The sequence below is a fragment of the Labrus mixtus genome, chromosome 18, assembly GCF_963584025.1.
Source record: "Labrus mixtus chromosome 18, fLabMix1.1, whole genome shotgun sequence".
NCBI lineage: Eukaryota > Metazoa > Chordata > Actinopteri > Labriformes > Labridae > Labrus > Labrus mixtus.
In genome coordinates, this window is record NC_083629.1 from 13,503,233 (window position 1) to 13,518,056 (window position 14,824).

General features: G+C 39.8%; 4 protein-coding genes across 6 annotated transcripts; 3 read left to right on the top strand and 1 right to left on the bottom strand.

The window, feature by feature from the left end:
* Positions 1-143: 143 nt before the first annotated feature.
* atxn3 (ataxin 3) lies at positions 144-4,082 on the top strand. 2 transcript variants are annotated; one of them, XM_061063490.1, is made up of 11 exons: positions 144-182; positions 692-856; positions 943-987; positions 1,080-1,165; positions 1,264-1,330; positions 1,418-1,505; positions 1,588-1,717; positions 1,835-1,998; positions 2,269-2,410; positions 2,747-2,811; positions 2,928-4,082. In XM_061063490.1, exons 1-11 carry the CDS (start codon positions 159-161, stop codon positions 2,981-2,983), a joined length of 1,032 nt encoding a protein of 343 aa, XP_060919473.1. In that variant the 5' UTR covers positions 144-158; the 3' UTR covers positions 2,984-4,082. The 2 variants fall into 2 exon arrangements, with proteins under 2 accessions (XP_060919473.1, XP_060919474.1); XM_061063491.1 differs by having other exon boundaries at positions 2,747-2,802.
* Positions 4,083-4,631: 549 nt separating this feature from the next.
* Positions 4,632-6,673, top strand: serpina10b (serpin peptidase inhibitor, clade A (alpha-1 antiproteinase, antitrypsin), member 10b). Its single transcript, XM_061063488.1, has 5 exons — positions 4,632-4,744; positions 4,965-5,601; positions 5,701-5,974; positions 6,070-6,217; positions 6,306-6,673. The coding sequence occupies exons 1-5, from the start codon at positions 4,742-4,744 to the stop codon at positions 6,495-6,497; spliced, it is 1,254 nt and encodes a 417-aa protein (XP_060919471.1). The 5' UTR covers positions 4,632-4,741; the 3' UTR covers positions 6,498-6,673.
* A 568-nt stretch (positions 6,674-7,241) lies between these two features.
* Positions 7,242-12,471, top strand: ddx24 (DEAD (Asp-Glu-Ala-Asp) box helicase 24). 2 transcript variants are annotated; one of them, XM_061063487.1, is made up of 10 exons: positions 7,242-7,360; positions 7,566-7,934; positions 7,965-8,561; positions 8,654-9,097; positions 9,185-9,338; positions 10,591-11,103; positions 11,393-11,468; positions 11,590-11,778; positions 11,865-11,994; positions 12,078-12,471. In XM_061063487.1, exons 2-10 carry the CDS (start codon positions 7,571-7,573, stop codon positions 12,335-12,337), a joined length of 2,727 nt encoding a protein of 908 aa, XP_060919470.1. In that variant the 5' UTR covers positions 7,242-7,360; positions 7,566-7,570; the 3' UTR covers positions 12,338-12,471. The 2 variants fall into 2 exon arrangements, with proteins under 2 accessions (XP_060919470.1, XP_060919469.1); XM_061063486.1 differs by having other exon boundaries at positions 7,566-8,561.
* LOC132993588 (ubiquitin thioesterase OTUB2-like) lies at positions 12,335-14,443 on the bottom strand. Its single transcript, XM_061063492.1, has 6 exons — positions 14,314-14,443; positions 14,130-14,210; positions 13,930-14,048; positions 13,764-13,848; positions 12,905-13,096; positions 12,335-12,757 (listed from the first exon to the last, which is right to left on the bottom strand). Exons 2-6 carry the CDS (start codon positions 14,208-14,210, stop codon positions 12,551-12,553), a joined length of 684 nt encoding a protein of 227 aa, XP_060919475.1. The 5' UTR covers positions 14,314-14,443; the 3' UTR covers positions 12,335-12,550.
* Between the last annotated feature and the right edge of the window lie 381 nt (positions 14,444-14,824).

Genomic DNA, 14,824 nt, shown 5'->3' on the forward strand with positions numbered 1-14,824 from the left:
GACCAGTGTTTGTAATGTACTCGGCGGAGTTGAATGAAGAGGATGCTGTGAAGGCCGCCGGCCACTAGAGGGCGCTACTCACGATTGTCCCTTCATGCCGTGGTGATGAATGCAGCGGGACTAGAGGTCAGAGTTGAATGTTTGACAGAGAGCTGAATATGGATTCCATATTTCATGAAAAAGTAAGTTAAAACGTTTAAGTTAACAAGTAGCTGTAAGGTATTGTTGGTGTTTATTAAGAAAGCCTTTGCCCTCCAGGAAGTGGCTTGTTGACCGACGCTATCTGGCCGTAGTTAATAGATTTGAGGTTGTGTTTGGGAGTATTGTTGTCCACACAGCTACAATGCTAATTCCACCTGCTAGTCAGATGTTATAAAAAAGTTACCTTACAGTTAAGAGTAACAACAATAAGCAATGAAGCAGTTGAAGGCAAGTTATTTTGTTAGATAAGCAAACGAATTAGCTTCAATTAGTAAAATGGTTTTATAAGAAGTATTAAGATTAGTTTTTACGTAAGCTGTTTGTAGCTTCACTGAAGTGTGACTGCTACCGTGTGCACAGACCAAAACAAACCACTTTGTTATGAGATCATCCGTGGCCATGGAGATAATTTATCTGTTTAGAGCAAGGGGTTAAGTGTTTTTAACCAATGTTAAGTGTTATGTAACAATAATTACTTCTGTCTTTGTAGCAAGAGGGCTCTCTTTGTGCCCAACACTGTCTCAACAACCTCCTGCAGGGTGAGTATTTCACTCCTGTGGATCTGTCCTCCATCGCCCATCAGCTTGATGAAGAGGAGAGGATGAGGATGGCTGAGGGAGGTATGGGCAGTGAGGAGTATAGGACCTTCTTACAGGTGAGGAGACCAAGAATTGTAATGTTAAAGAAGCACTTTATCCATTAATGCCATTATTCAGCTGGTTATCTTTCTGTCCATGTCAGCAACCATCTGGAAACATGGACGACAGCGGGTTCTTTTCAATTCAAGTGAGTTTAAGTGATTCACTTCATGTAATGTATTGATAATAGCTCAGTAACTATTAACTACTAAATCTCCTATTACTGTTTTATTCCTTTAGGTAATTAGCAATGCTCTGAGAGTGTGGGGCTTGGAGTTAATCCTCTTCAACAGCAGAGAGTATCAGAGCCTGATGATTAATCCAATGTAAGGTTACTTTGTCAACACTTATAATAATATACATCTTATTACTGCTTAATAGTTCAAGCTAGTTATGAAAACTTGCCCTTCTTGCTATTTTTCAGAAATGAGAAAGCCTTTATTTGCAACTACAAGGAGCACTGGTTTACTATACGCAAACTTGGACAGCAGGTATGAGGAATTTGTCATCATCAACAAGTTAATTAAGTTGATTCACTTAAAAAAAAAAAAAAAACACTTTTTCTGTTTTCATTGCAGTGGTTTAACCTGAATTCTCTGTTGACTGGACCAGAGTTGATATCGGACACCTATCTAGCCCTCTTCCTTGCACAGTTACAACAGGAAGGTATTGTAAACTTGACTGTTATTTATGTTATGTTTGGATGTTGCAGTTAAGACATACAATGATAAATGCTGTATTTTTCCAGGTTATTCCATATTTGTGATCCGAGGAAACCTCCCTGAGTGTGAAGCAGAGCAGATCCTAGGGATCATGAGAGTGCAGCAGCAGCAGAGACCAAGGCTTATTGGAGAAGAAGAGGCTCAATCAAGTGCAGGGTGTGTATTAGAAGTGCAGTCAGTACGATCAGGATACACCGAAACATGTACCTTATTTTTTGTTTCATTGCTTAAAATGCATATTTGGTAATTGATTAACCCTTGTTCTGTGAGCAGCAGGTCTGCAGCTCTGAACCAAACGGAGATGAGCTTTGGTGTGGAGGAAGAGGTTGTGGATGACGATGATGAGCTGAAGAGAGCTTTGGCACTCAGCAGACAGGACATCGACGTGGAAGATGAAGAAGCTGATCTTCGGAGGGCCATACAGCTCAGCATGCAAGGTAAAGAACAATGAGTCATCCAAAGGTATTAATCATTATTTGGACACTTGTCAAGATTCCAATCAAAAGTATAAAAATGTTTATGATTAACTTGCATCATATCAGACACAGCAAAATGAATCAAGCTTAAAACCATGAAATCATAATCTTAATGAGTTTTTTTCTTTCAAAAACTATTTGAACTTGGTTTGAATTGCATATGTATCATCATTTTGTGTCTTACAAGTATCAATAATGAAAATGGGTTTGTATTTCTTTTCAATAATAAAGGAGCTGTGATGAGCAACAAGCCCTCGGAGTCTGAAATGGGAAACGTGAAATCGGGGAGCAATGCTGGAGCACAAAGAGAAGGCCAGAACGAGACGCTGACAGCAGAAGAATTGCGGAAGAGAAGACAAGCCTATTTTGACCGGTAAGTTTAACTGCTTGCTGGGCGACTACTGAAGAGAGGGAGGTCGAATTACTACAGTATATCACTTATATGCAGTGCAGTTCAACTGTCTTTCCAGACGATGTAACTTAGAAATTTAATGATGTTCAGTTTTATGATAGAAATTTGAAGACAGCTTTGATCAGAGATTTTAGTTTGAACAGTTCAGTGGGATTTATTTAGGCCATTTTGTTGCATTTGATTTAATATATATTAATAGTTAATTGAAGTATTAGTTATATTGACTCCACTTCCTTTGAGCTAGCAGAAAATAAAATTTATGTATTTTGATACAAAATCTGTCTATGTACTTCTCAGGCAACAGCAACAAGCTCAATCAAACATTCCTCAACAACCAGATACAATATCAACAGGTGGCTCAAGTAAGTACAATACGTTTAGGTGTATATGAAGTTCAGAATATTTCATTAGCTCTACTAACAAAAAAGGGCTATGGTAAAATTATAAAGTCAATTAATCCCCTCTTTTTTTCTTCCAGGCTCTGTAAACACTGTCTCTGAACAGGACCAACAACAACAAAAGCCCAGCCAGTGAAGCTGTGAAAGGTTTGCCTGCGTTGTTTACCAGCTGCCTGAATTGGCAACCCCCTCACAGGGGTTGGCTTTGCTCCTTCTTCTAACCTTTTGCACATGCGAACATAATGGACAGTCAGAAGGCTGACATGTTCCCCTGGTTAGTTCGCTGAGTGGCTTTAGAGAAGAGATCAATGACAAAGAAAAGGCAGGAGTTAGTTTAATATAACTAACTGAGGCACTGACACTGGGAAAAGGGTGACCACAGAACTCATGATGCAGTTAAACCAAGTTTGCAATTGCCTTTTTACCATGGCGCCTTCTATTTGTATTGTATACTGTTTTTTATTCTCTATTTTTCCCCCTTGATGAGATAGAGAGGAATCCACATACAAAGGGTGATTACCTGTGTAAGGGTAAATACATACAGAAGTTGGTGTTATGTGAAAGGACACTTATGTTAGGGCCATATATAAAATCTGATATTTTTGACTTGCGTTTGTAGAACATGGACTATATAATTCCACTGCTTGACCCTCCAGAACACTATTATAGTTTAAAATCAATTTGTGTTGCTACATTCTGAAATATCTCGTAGCCACTAACACTAACATACGTTGGTCATTTATTCCTCACATCATAAATCATTTTCCTCGTGGATGCCCAAGAGTGAACTCTGAAGGTTTTGGGGCAACAATGCAATTCCAGTGTTGTGGCTTTATTATTACCTATAAGTGTATAAATAGGCATTATGAATAATGTACGATAGTACCACTCTTGATTTCAGGATGTTTTGTCCATCTCCAGCAGAGGGTGAACAAATCCCTCTATAGAGCTATTTCCTACATCTAACATGCTTTCATTGATGCATATTTTTCACATCTTGTCTGAAATAAGTTGACATGTTATGGGGAACAAAGAAGCGTACTGTAAGAACCATTAACCTGCAGATATAGATAAATACACTGTATTCTTCCAGCAGTATGATCCCTTGATACCAAAACCAAAAGTCCCACCAGTCTGCAATACCAAGTACCAAGACTCCAGCTGTTGTTTCTCTTTCTCAGTATTGTTCATGAACATTAAAGGAATCATTTAAATAAAGATAAAACAAAAAATGATCCTCCTCCCTTTCAGGGTTCTACACGTTTCACTTATCTTGTATTCCACTTACACTCAGAGCAATGTAGCACAAATGAGTTGTACACACCTTGTTTTACTCTGCAAGCTTCAGCTTAGTCCAAAAAACAGAAGGGACTGTTTTGGCTTGGACACAATAAGTATTCAGCATCAAACCCCCCCCACCCCCCCTTTAAAAAGTAACTGACCTGAAGATCTAATGGTTTCATTCATGTTTTTGTGTCCTTTTGATCCATTTAGGCTTTTATTTTCTATTTTAAATACTCTTGTGACATAGTATAGCTGGCTTTTTCTCTTTACATTGTTTTCACTCACTACATTCTTAAAGTAAGTATTCATTACTTTTGTTACATATCACATGACACCATAGCACATTCTTTTATTTAATGTAAACGCTCTTGTTCCGGGATTAAAGTGACATTCACTCCTCCTAAATCTTCTCGTGTTATTATTTTTAAATTTAAATGTTGATTCGCAGTTATTGTCACATTTGGGACATCAGTCTGAAAGAGAGAAAAAAAAGCGCTGACCCCCTCTGGAACAACACAACATGTGGTTAATGTGTAATACCAGAGTATACTTGCACTTTGTTTCGCCAAATAAGAGATGGAGCTTTCAGACGCATTCCTGCCCGAGCTGAATGGTACGTATCACGGTTATTTATTTGTGAAAGAATATTTATCGCAATCTGTTATCTCTTGTTTGAATTACAAAACGGAATCTTTCATTTGGATTTGTGTGTAACGGGAATATATTAAGTTGTAAATATATCTAATGTAGGTTGTAAATATGTTTAGATGTGTTTAGTGAAGGTTTAATGGAACTCTTCGCGTGTTTTGACATCTACATGTCTTCATCTTCAGGTTTTGCTCCCAAACCCGACCACAATCAAAAAGATGGCGATACACAAAATGAAGATTAGATTTCTTTTTATCGTAGCCTACATGTGCTTCCTTGCTCCTGTCCACAAAGCGTCGCTTCTAGATGCCACAATCTCCGATCTCTCCTTCAAAAACATGGATTGCGCCATGACCCTCTACAGAACGATATCAAGCTACCACGACAAGAACATTTTTTTCTCCCCTCTGAGCATCTCAAACGGCTTTGCTGCTCTCTCAATGGCCTCGAATGGTGTCACACATCAGGAAATACTAAAGGGACTCAACCTGGAGCAGCTGGATCGGGCTGATCAGCCAGAACTCATCCCGAAGCTCTTCCAACTCCTCAATGAGAATATCACACAGAACGGCTCACTGAAACTGGACCAGAGCATGGCCCTGTTCATGCAGCCAAAGTTTGAGGTAGAAAAGATATTCGAACACCAAATCAAGACATTTTTTGACGCTGATATCAAAAGTTTAGACTTTGCCAACACACTAGAGAGCATTAGAACCATCAATGAGTATATCCAGCAGAAGACTGAGGGCAAGGTGGTCGAGATGATTTCCAGTCTGGATTCAGCAACCCAGCTCATGCTAATAAGTACAATTTTCTTCCAAGGTAAGGAGAATAACCCTTGTGTGGAACTTTATCTTGCGTCTTAAATAAGAGTTTTGGCTCCTGTTTGTGTTGTGACATTTGATTCTTTGTCTTCGACAGGGGTCTGGCAGAAGCCTTTCAACCCAAACTACACTGACAACGCTCCCTTCTACATTGACAACTACAAAGTTGTGCAAGTGCCGATGATGTTTTTGGAGGATAAGTTCTACATGATGGAAGACATGTCTCTTGGTGTGAAAGGGCTGAAGCTACCATACCAGGAAGGTGTTTCAATGCTTATCCTGCTCCCCAACAAAGGCACGGACTACACTGTGATCGATGAAGAGATTACTGCTGAGAGGTTCCTCAGCTGGATCAATAATCTGTACAAAATGTAAGCATGTGCATGAGCATAGTAATATTAAACATCTGCAAAGACAGATAACAAGTTATTCATCTCAACATGTCTGTCCATTTTTTTTCCTACAGCAAATTGGAAGTGAACATGCCAAGATTTAAGATGGAACAGTCGTATTCTCTGCATAACCTTCTCCCACACATGGGCATGGCCACGATCTTCAGTAATTCAGCCAATTTGACAAAGCTGAGCAAGGACGAAGGACTCCAAGTGTCTGAGGTTACGTTTTCAGTTTGAAGATGCTATTGCAACATATATCTTACATAAGTCAAAGATGATGGTTTTAAACTTGAGTGTATTGTCACAGGTGCTGCACAAGGCAGTGATTGAGGTGGATGAGAAGGGGACCACTGCAGCAGCTGCCACCACAGTCAGCATTACTCCATATTCCTTACCCAGGACCTTCACCATCAACAGACCCTTCTTCTTCTTCATATACCACGAAAAAACAAACTGTCTGCTGTTCATGGGCAGAGTGATTGACCCCACCAAAAACTAACAGTACACTGTGCAGTTTGAGTTTTGAAGTGCTTGCACATTTTCTTTATTCAGGCTTTAAAAACTGTTTTGATGCATTTTAAATGTTAAATTTTGCTTTGAAATGCTTCTACTTGTCTGTTTAGTAAGCCTGAATATATTACCTCGATCTATATGAATAAAGAATTTAAATAAAAATGCTTTTTTTTTTCGTATTTAATAAAAAATAATTAGATTTCACAAATGGCGATGTGTGCAAATGCATACTAAATGAGCACTGTGGTGGGAAAATACATGGAAGCATCACAGTAATTGAATCACTTTTTTATTTATTTAAATTGGATTAAAGTAATTTAATCACTTCCCATATGATGAGAAAATGAATAAGGTATCAAATACATCCACACTTCCCAAAAAGGATCATTTATTACACATTTTACTTTTTGGATTTATGCACCTGGACAAAAAAAAAAGATGATCTTGAGTTTTACACAGTCCGGCAAAGTCCTTAAATAGCTCATAATTTAACCTTTGACTCTAGGAAAGAAATAAAACATTTATTAACATTAAAAACACAATCATTGTTTTAAGATCCGTTTTCTATTCGTAGCATTCAATTAACAATCTGACAACACGAGGAACGCTTTAGAGGGTAATTAATATGTTTTGATATAAAATAAAACAAATATAAGGTATACTTCCTAAGACGGTTGAAAGTTATGTTTTCTCCCTTATAGGAAAGAAACCAGTGTGACGTCAAGTGTTGTTGGACAAATAAAGTTTTTTCAAACCACGTGACCAATACTGTCATGGCGTCCTCCTCGTGTCGTGCGTGGACGGTATCGTTTGGAACAGCATACTGACATTTCTTTAAACCACAGACAGGTGAGGTACAGTTTTACGTTGTCTGTAATCATGATTGTGTGTGGTTATTAATGTAGCACTGTGGTGAGATATGACTGAGTGCATTTTGATAACAGTGTGAGTGCCTCGCTGCACAGCTGATGTAGCTGGCTAACTTTTACCACATGTTTTTTTTTGTTAACGTGAAGCAATGTGACTAGTTGAACTAACTCGGCTGTAATTGTAGGTAGAATGAAGACAACGAAGATGAGGCCGACAAACAAGCGTGTGTCCTCCGGGCTGATGAAGAAAGCCAAACGGAGCGTCCACATGAAAGGTAGCTGGAAAGCTGTAGCGCTAGATCCCAGTCTCTTTTCTGAGGAGGGCTTGGAGGGTCTGGTGTGTTTTGAGGAGCTGGCGAGTTACAGTCTGGTTGACTCCGACAAGGCTGCAGCTAAAGCAGCGAGAGAACTGAAGAAGAAGGAGGAGAAGAAGAAGAAGAGGAAGGAGGAGGAGAAGAAGAAGAAGGCGGCGAAGAAAAGGAAAGCCAGCGAGGGAGAAAAGACTGGACTTGGTGTGGCTGTGGACAGCAAAGTGGAGGAGGAAAAGGCTGAACCTGTCAAAGTGGAGGAGGAAAAGGCTGAACCTGTCAAAGTGGAGGAGGAAAAGGCTGAACCTGTCCAGAAAAAAGCCAAGAAGAGGAAAAATAAGAAAGTGGCTGCAGAGGAATCGGTGCAACAAGATAACACTTCTTCAGATGTTACACAGGAGGGTGTAGCTCCAGGCGAGACTGAAGGGAAAGACGAAACAGCAGAAAAGGATACTTTAAAAGATACAATAAGTAGCTCAGAGCCTGATGCTGAAACGAAACAAGAAAAGAATCTCAAGAAAAGGAAGAAGAACAGAAAAAAACAGAAGCAACAGTTGGAAGATGATGAAACCCCAGACGCCGAGCCAAACCAGGCGTCTCCATCAGAACTTCAAGCTGTGGAAGAAGAAAAATCCACTCAAGACAAAGCAACAAAGCCCGCCAAGAAGCAACAGAAAAACTGGACAAATGCAGCTCTCTCTGGCTCTGATGGCAAAAACGTTGACATGAGTGCATGGAAGGATCTGTTTGTTCCCTCATCTGTGCTAAATGCGATGAGCAGTCTTGGGTTTGGATCACCGACCCCTATTCAAGCTCTTACTTTGCCTTCCGCTATCAGGGATCGGATGGATATACTGGGGGCGGCTGAGACCGGTAAGATAAAACACTCTTTTGCTCTTTTTGTCCAGTAAAAATCGGTGCTAATATTTCTGTAAGTGAGCCTAATGAGCGCACTGTCATTACAGGAAGTGGGAAAACGTTGGCGTTTGGCATTCCTATGATTCACGCCATCCTGGAGTGGAGGAACGGTTCAGAAAAGCCTCTGGATGATGACATCGAAGCTTCCCCAAAGGTTGAGAGTTTGTATTTACCATCTGTAGAGGAGTCCGAGGAAGAGGAGGAGGAGGAGGAGGAGGAGGAGAGTGAACGTATCACGAAGCTGGATCACAGCGACTCAGGCGAACATGAAAGTGAAGATGACGATGGCCTTGGAGAAAAAGATAATGATGTGAAACTCAGGTGTGTTCAGGAAATCGAAAATACAGACGTTGACATTAACCCCGACGCTGAAGATGAAGAACAAGCAGCTGGTGGGCGGAGTCAGCCTCTGCTCGGCTTGGTGCTCACTCCGACCAGAGAGCTGGCTGTTCAGGTCAAACACCACATTGATGCTGTTGCAAAATACACAGGTACGTTCTTAAAGCTTAGTGATGTCTTTCTTAATCAGTTGTACAAAGTTCTGAATGTCAACCATGGAGCTGTTGGTTTTTCTGCAGATATCACAACAGCGATCGTGGTGGGTGGTATGGCTCAACAGAAACAAAGACGAATGCTGAAGAGAAGACCAGAGATCATTATTGCCACTCCAGGACGTCTGTGGGACTTGATCAAAGAGAGGCATCCACACCTGCTGAACTTGAGACAGCTCAGGTGAGTCACAATTCAAACCCTGTCTCGTTTGGATTTCACAACATGCTAAATTAAATCCTTTGTTTTCAGAGATCAATATATTGTAGGTTTAGTTTGTGCAAAATTTAAAAACCCGGTTAAACAAAAAATGTTTATCACTACACTAAGTCACATTGTACCTCAATAAATCATCTGATAAACGTCATCACACATGTAGAACAACGACTGCAGTAATGTTATTTGACATTATTTACATAATAACAATTATATATTTTTGATTATATGTCAACATAAATTGTTGCCAGTTTTCCAGTAGTTGACATTTCTAGAAATTGGAAATCAACTGCAAACAGCAAAAATGATTTAAATATTTTTGTTACCATTTGTGTGGGAACATTAAACAGCACTGAACATGTAGGGTGTGTTTTCTTCAGTTTGAACTGGTGTGGAAAACAAGTTGGTTAATAGAATTTGGCTAATATCATTGGCTGTTGGATAATTACTGTAATAAACCAGTCAACCCAAACACATATTTGCAAAGTGATTTAATTGATTAAGAGCAAGATGAAGTTGAATGATATTTCAGGTGTTTCAACTGGACTGAAACAATGTACCCTAAAGCATGTTCAAAAGACACACCTATCAAATGCAACAGTCTTAAATGTCACATTTTCAGATTAGGCTGATGTAAAACTACAGAGTATCTATTTTATTCAAAAGATGAAATGACTTAGAGTTGTGACCGTTGGAAAAAATAATATATGATCGCATAAACTGTAGCACTGGATTCTCATCATGGTCTCATTTGTTGTTATTTGTTTGGGTTCTTGAAGTTTTGTAAATTGGTCAGGAGGAAGCACAACAACCAGTTTTCTTGTAAAGTGGGACTAAACAGGATTCAACCAAAGAACAACGTAAACTCTACTTGAAAAGCTCTGTAACGACTGCTGCGTTAAGGGATTTAAACAAAGACACAACTTTAGTTTAATATAAATGTCCTATAGGGTCTTAAATAAAACATCAGGATGAATTAATCAAAAGGTCCTATCATTGACTGTAGAAACATTATAGCTATTTGTAGGTGGTGTCCCTGTGCATTCCTCTTTTAACAACAAGCAGAGGACGAAGCAAAAATATTTCACAGCCAAAATGACACAATTTCTTTAACTCTACTTTGTCTGAGTTGCATGTATCTCTTAGCAGCATCAGTAGTATTATTGGTGATTTTCATTCTACCCTTCAATATCTCCCTCTGCTCATGTTTTTTCTTCAGGTGCTTGGTCATTGATGAAGCAGATCGCATGGTAGAGCGAGGCCACTTTGCAGAGCTGGAGAGTCTGCTGGAGATGTTGAACACGGTACACTTTAATCCCATGAGACAAACATTTGTCTTCTCAGCCACGCTGACGATGGCTCATAGCCTGCCAACGCGCCTCCTGCAGAAGAAAAAGAAGAACATTGACAAGAGGAGCAGGCTTGAAATACTCATGGAGAAAGTGGGGATCAAGTCCAAACCAAAAATTGTTGACCTCACCAGGAAGGAAGCGACTGTGGAGACCCTGATAGAGACCACTATCCACTGCCAGAAGGAGGAGAAGGACTTCTACCTTTACTATTTCCTGCTGCAGTATCCAGGCCGCACCATGGTGTTTGCTAACAGTATAGACTGTATCAAGAGGTTGAACTCCCTGCTGGTTATTTTGGACATTACACCACTGCCCCTTCATGCTAACATGCACCAGAAACAACGCCTCAAAAACCTGGAGAGGTTTGCTGAGAGGGAGAGGTGAGCTTTGTATACAGTTGCAGAAACAATCTCAAAGAATTAGGCCAAGGTTTATACTTATTTAGTTATTGTGACCCTATAAAAGAAAGATAAAACCATGTTAAATACAGCGAAGAGCTTATGGGTATTAACTGTTTGTTTGGAACTTTTTTGGTAACATACAACCTTTACTGCATTTATTTCTGAGTAATCCACTCAAAACCAAAAAGGAATCTTATATTTTGATCTCACACAGATTGAACCACTTACATTATTTTGTTGTATTGATTTATTATTTTTTCCTTCACAGCTGTATTCTGCTAACTACAGATGTGGCAGCCAGAGGACTGGATATTCCCAATGTTCAGCATGTTATTCACTACCAGGTAAACCTCAGGGACTTGTCTATAGCATTTATTTTTCATTGAAATCCTGATACTCATTGTTTTAATTAAAGTATCATTTGGCCTACGAACAAGTCAACTAATCAAATGTGACATGACCTAGGTCCCCAGGACATCTGAGACCTACATACATCGAAGCGGCAGAACAGCGAGAGCCACCAAAGAGGGTCTCAGTTTGCTACTGATAGGCCCAGACGACATGATGAACTTCAAAAAGATTTACAAGACTCTTGGGAAAGACGAGGAGCTCCCCATGTTCCCGGTCGAGACCAAATGCATGGACGCAATCAAGGTGAGACCTAGTATTGGGTTTACTGTGTTGTTGTGACTCTAAAGAGATTATATTTGATGTTAACTGTCGAGATCGTCCCTCCACAGGAGCGAGTAAACTTGGCCAGACAGATAGAGAAGATCGAGTTCCACAACAGCAAAGAGAAGCATCATAACTCCTGGTTCAGACAGGCCGCAGAGGCCCTGGAGGTGGACCTGGATGATGATCTTTTAATCGGTAAAACAAAATCTTTTGTAGCATGTTTAGTCTTCCTAAAAAATGCAAATACAAACAACTACAAATGCTATCAATGTCCGCAGGTGGAGCAAAGGATGAGGAAGCAGACAGAGAGCAGCAGAAGATGGTGAAAGGGATGAAAAAGCATCTGAAGCATCTGATCGCCCAGACAGTGTTCAAGAACACGATAAAGACCAAGTACCCAACACAGATGGGAAAGCTCTCCCTGCCTAACCTGCCTCTGGCTGGGAAGGAGAGTGCCCTCACCAGCGTTTCTTTACAGGGGAAGAAACAGGCGTTAAAGAGAGGTGCCCGATTAAAGCAGAAAAAGCAACAACAGTGACATGTAACAGAAAACATTTAATTCTTTGACAGAATGTATGTATTATTTTTACATAGCAGTTTGATTCATTTAAATAATTATTGCGCCATCTAACTGTTTACACTGCAAGATTTTATAAAAATGAGTGTCTGGAAGCTCACTTGATTTTTTTAATTTATTTTTCCACTGAAAATGAATGTCCCTGAGTCATGCAGAGTCCTTGTGGATCACTGGTCAATGTTGCGGCCTTGGGTAGAGAATGTTGTAGTGTGATGTCTGGTAGAGGAGGTGCACTGAAGGTTCGGCCCCCTCTGGAATGATGTGGTGAGCCAACTGATGCTCATCTCCCTCCATAGAGACGATGTGGATGCAGATATCCAGAGCCTGTGAAAGAGCTAAGATGTCCACATGATCACTCTCCATTGCCATGGCCTCCACCTCCTGTAGAAAGGGAACAAACTCATTACCCCACCCAAAGTTTTACTATTTTCTGAATATTATTTGTAACAATTTGAACAGATGACTGTCTAGTAAAAAAAACAAAAAAAAAGTTTTCACTAGATGGCAGCAAAACACTTAGTGACTTACTTGCTGACAGTAGACTTGTAGGTTTGGCGCCTCTACGAAGTTACAGAAGAAGTCTGCATGGTTTTGGAGGTGTGCTGAAGTGAGCAGCCTGAGAAATTGCACCACGCCATCAGAGGTCGTCTGATCATTAAAGAGCTGGAGCAGCCGGTCCTCCTGCATGTCAGCCAGGCACTGCTCGACAACATTTACAACCTCCAAAAGAAGAGAGAAAGTCAGGTATTTTTCACACTCCAGTAAAACAAACAAAAGATATCCCTAGTTGGTTTTCTTTACCTGTAGATTTTAAAGCACATTATTGACTCTTAAGTGTCGATATAGAAGGCTTTTGGTGTGATCAGCTCCAAAGAAGATACTCAAAATTGCAGAACTTAAACCTTTATAATGGGACGATCTGAAAAACAGGACCTTCACGACAGGCCAGATTTTTTTGGCCTTAAGTCTATTTCACTTTTCTCCTTAAAATGTTCAACACTTCCTACATGGTGATCATTCCAGCTGTTTACAGATTTCCATATTGATCATAATTGGGAATTTTCATTTGTTTTCCAGATGCCAGACCATGTTATTAACAGCAAGCTACTGAAACAGTCTTTATTTACTCTCACTATGCAAAGCAGGGCTAAGTTGTTAAAATATCATGCAAATACACGACAAAATCTGCAAAGACGCAGAAGGTGGGCTACTGCTTTGTCCACAGAGGGCGCCAAAACCAACTCAAACCTAAAAATCATCACAGGCACTTAAAGCAGGCCAAAAGAAAAACGTCACTCAGGCTTGATGCAATTCCTGTTGGTTGTCCAAACACTATTTCTCTTAACAATATAAATGTTATGAATGTATCAGAAAATGCATTATTTACTGTGTTCAGATGGTGCTCAAAAGAACTCTCATCAAATCTCGCAGAAGTAAAGTCTTGGCAGGTTTGAGTGATTTTCTCCTTTAATCTGAAAGTGAAACCAGTAAAGTTCATATTAAATTTGAAGAAAATTCCATATTTTTCACAGAAGGCTGTAGTGATAACTGACCTCTGCAGAGCCCTGGCATTGTGTAGGACTGACTCCAAGCGTGCAAAGAAGAGGGCTCTATAGAAGCAGTTTCCGTCCCCACGCACTTGTCTCACCGAGGAAAACTGGCTGCTTAAATCCTAACAAAAACAATAGGCTTGTTTAATATGAGATGAACATGGTCACATGCAGTAAATAACCCCAACAACTAAATGGCATACTTTATACTTAGGGCCCGTCGTTTGCTCAGGAAACAACGAGGAAATGTCCTCTCTGCTTGAGACAAGAATGCCAGCCTCCATCTGTTGAGAAACGAACAACGATAGCCTACGTTTCAATTTGCGAGAAAGAAAACAGCCATTACAGCATCTTCAGTGGTCGCGTCACCACACGATATATCTTTACATTTCAACAACATGGAAACCATGTTAGAAAGAAAAACTGTTTGGCAAGACTCTGCGTCAAAGCTGGTTGTCACAGATACTGTTGCAATGTTATTTCCATTTTCTGAAAACCGGATGTTTGCACGTACCACGTGTTCGTGTTAAAGAGACAGTACAGGTTTAATTTAGTGCTGTAGTCAGACCACCATAGTCTATTACTGTTGTTCAAAGTTCAATAGAGTAGAAACTGTTTAACAGGCTGTAAGATTAAGCACGTTAGTGTTAGGTCAATAGATGTGTTTTTTGTTCTCAGGTTCCTTTATTACTTAATTTGTATTAATTGAATGAAACTATTAAATTTAATTATTAATACATCTAGCCTACTTTAAAGCCCAGTTAATAGTAAAACCATAATTTCAATATTTTACTTAGAAGAAAAGACGTAAGCCTCTTGGCTCACATTACTTAAAACATTAACCTAGGATAATATAAAGTTATTATTTTCATGGGCTTGCTAGAGGAGGGGCTGAGCC

Excerpts from the sequence above, each read along its gene's own strand:
- atxn3 (XM_061063490.1), top strand. The coding sequence starts at position 159 with ATGGATTCCATATTTCATGAAAAA. Across the intron at positions 1,331-1,417 it reads TACGCAAACTTGGACAGCAG|TGGTTTAACCTGAATTCTCT; the intron begins GTATGAGGAATT and ends TTTTCATTGCAG. Across the intron at positions 1,718-1,834 it reads GAGGCTCAATCAAGTGCAGG|CAGGTCTGCAGCTCTGAACC; the intron begins GTGTGTATTAGA and ends TTCTGTGAGCAG.
- ddx24 (XM_061063486.1), top strand. The coding sequence starts at position 7,571 with ATGAAGACAACGAAGATGAGGCCGACAAACAAGCGTGTGTCCTCCGGG. Across the intron at positions 8,562-8,653 it reads ACTGGGGGCGGCTGAGACCG|GAAGTGGGAAAACGTTGGCG; the intron begins GTAAGATAAAAC and ends CTGTCATTACAG. Across the intron at positions 11,779-11,864 it reads AATGCATGGACGCAATCAAG|GAGCGAGTAAACTTGGCCAG; the intron begins GTGAGACCTAGT and ends GTCCCTCCACAG.
- LOC132993588 (XM_061063492.1), bottom strand. The coding sequence starts at position 14,210 with ATGGAGGCTGGCATTCTTGTCTCAAGCAGAGAGGACATTTCCTCGTTG. Across the intron at positions 14,049-14,129 it reads CGACGGGCCCTAAGTATAAA|GATTTAAGCAGCCAGTTTTC; the intron begins GTATGCCATTTA and ends TGTTTTTGTTAG. Across the intron at positions 13,849-13,929 it reads AATGCCAGGGCTCTGCAGAG|ATTAAAGGAGAAAATCACTC; the intron begins GTCAGTTATCAC and ends TTTCACTTTCAG.
- serpina10b (XM_061063488.1), top strand. Across the intron at positions 5,602-5,700 it reads AAGTACAATTTTCTTCCAAG|GGGTCTGGCAGAAGCCTTTC; the intron begins GTAAGGAGAATA and ends TGTCTTCGACAG. Across the intron at positions 5,975-6,069 it reads ATCAATAATCTGTACAAAAT|CAAATTGGAAGTGAACATGC; the intron begins GTAAGCATGTGC and ends TTTTTCCTACAG.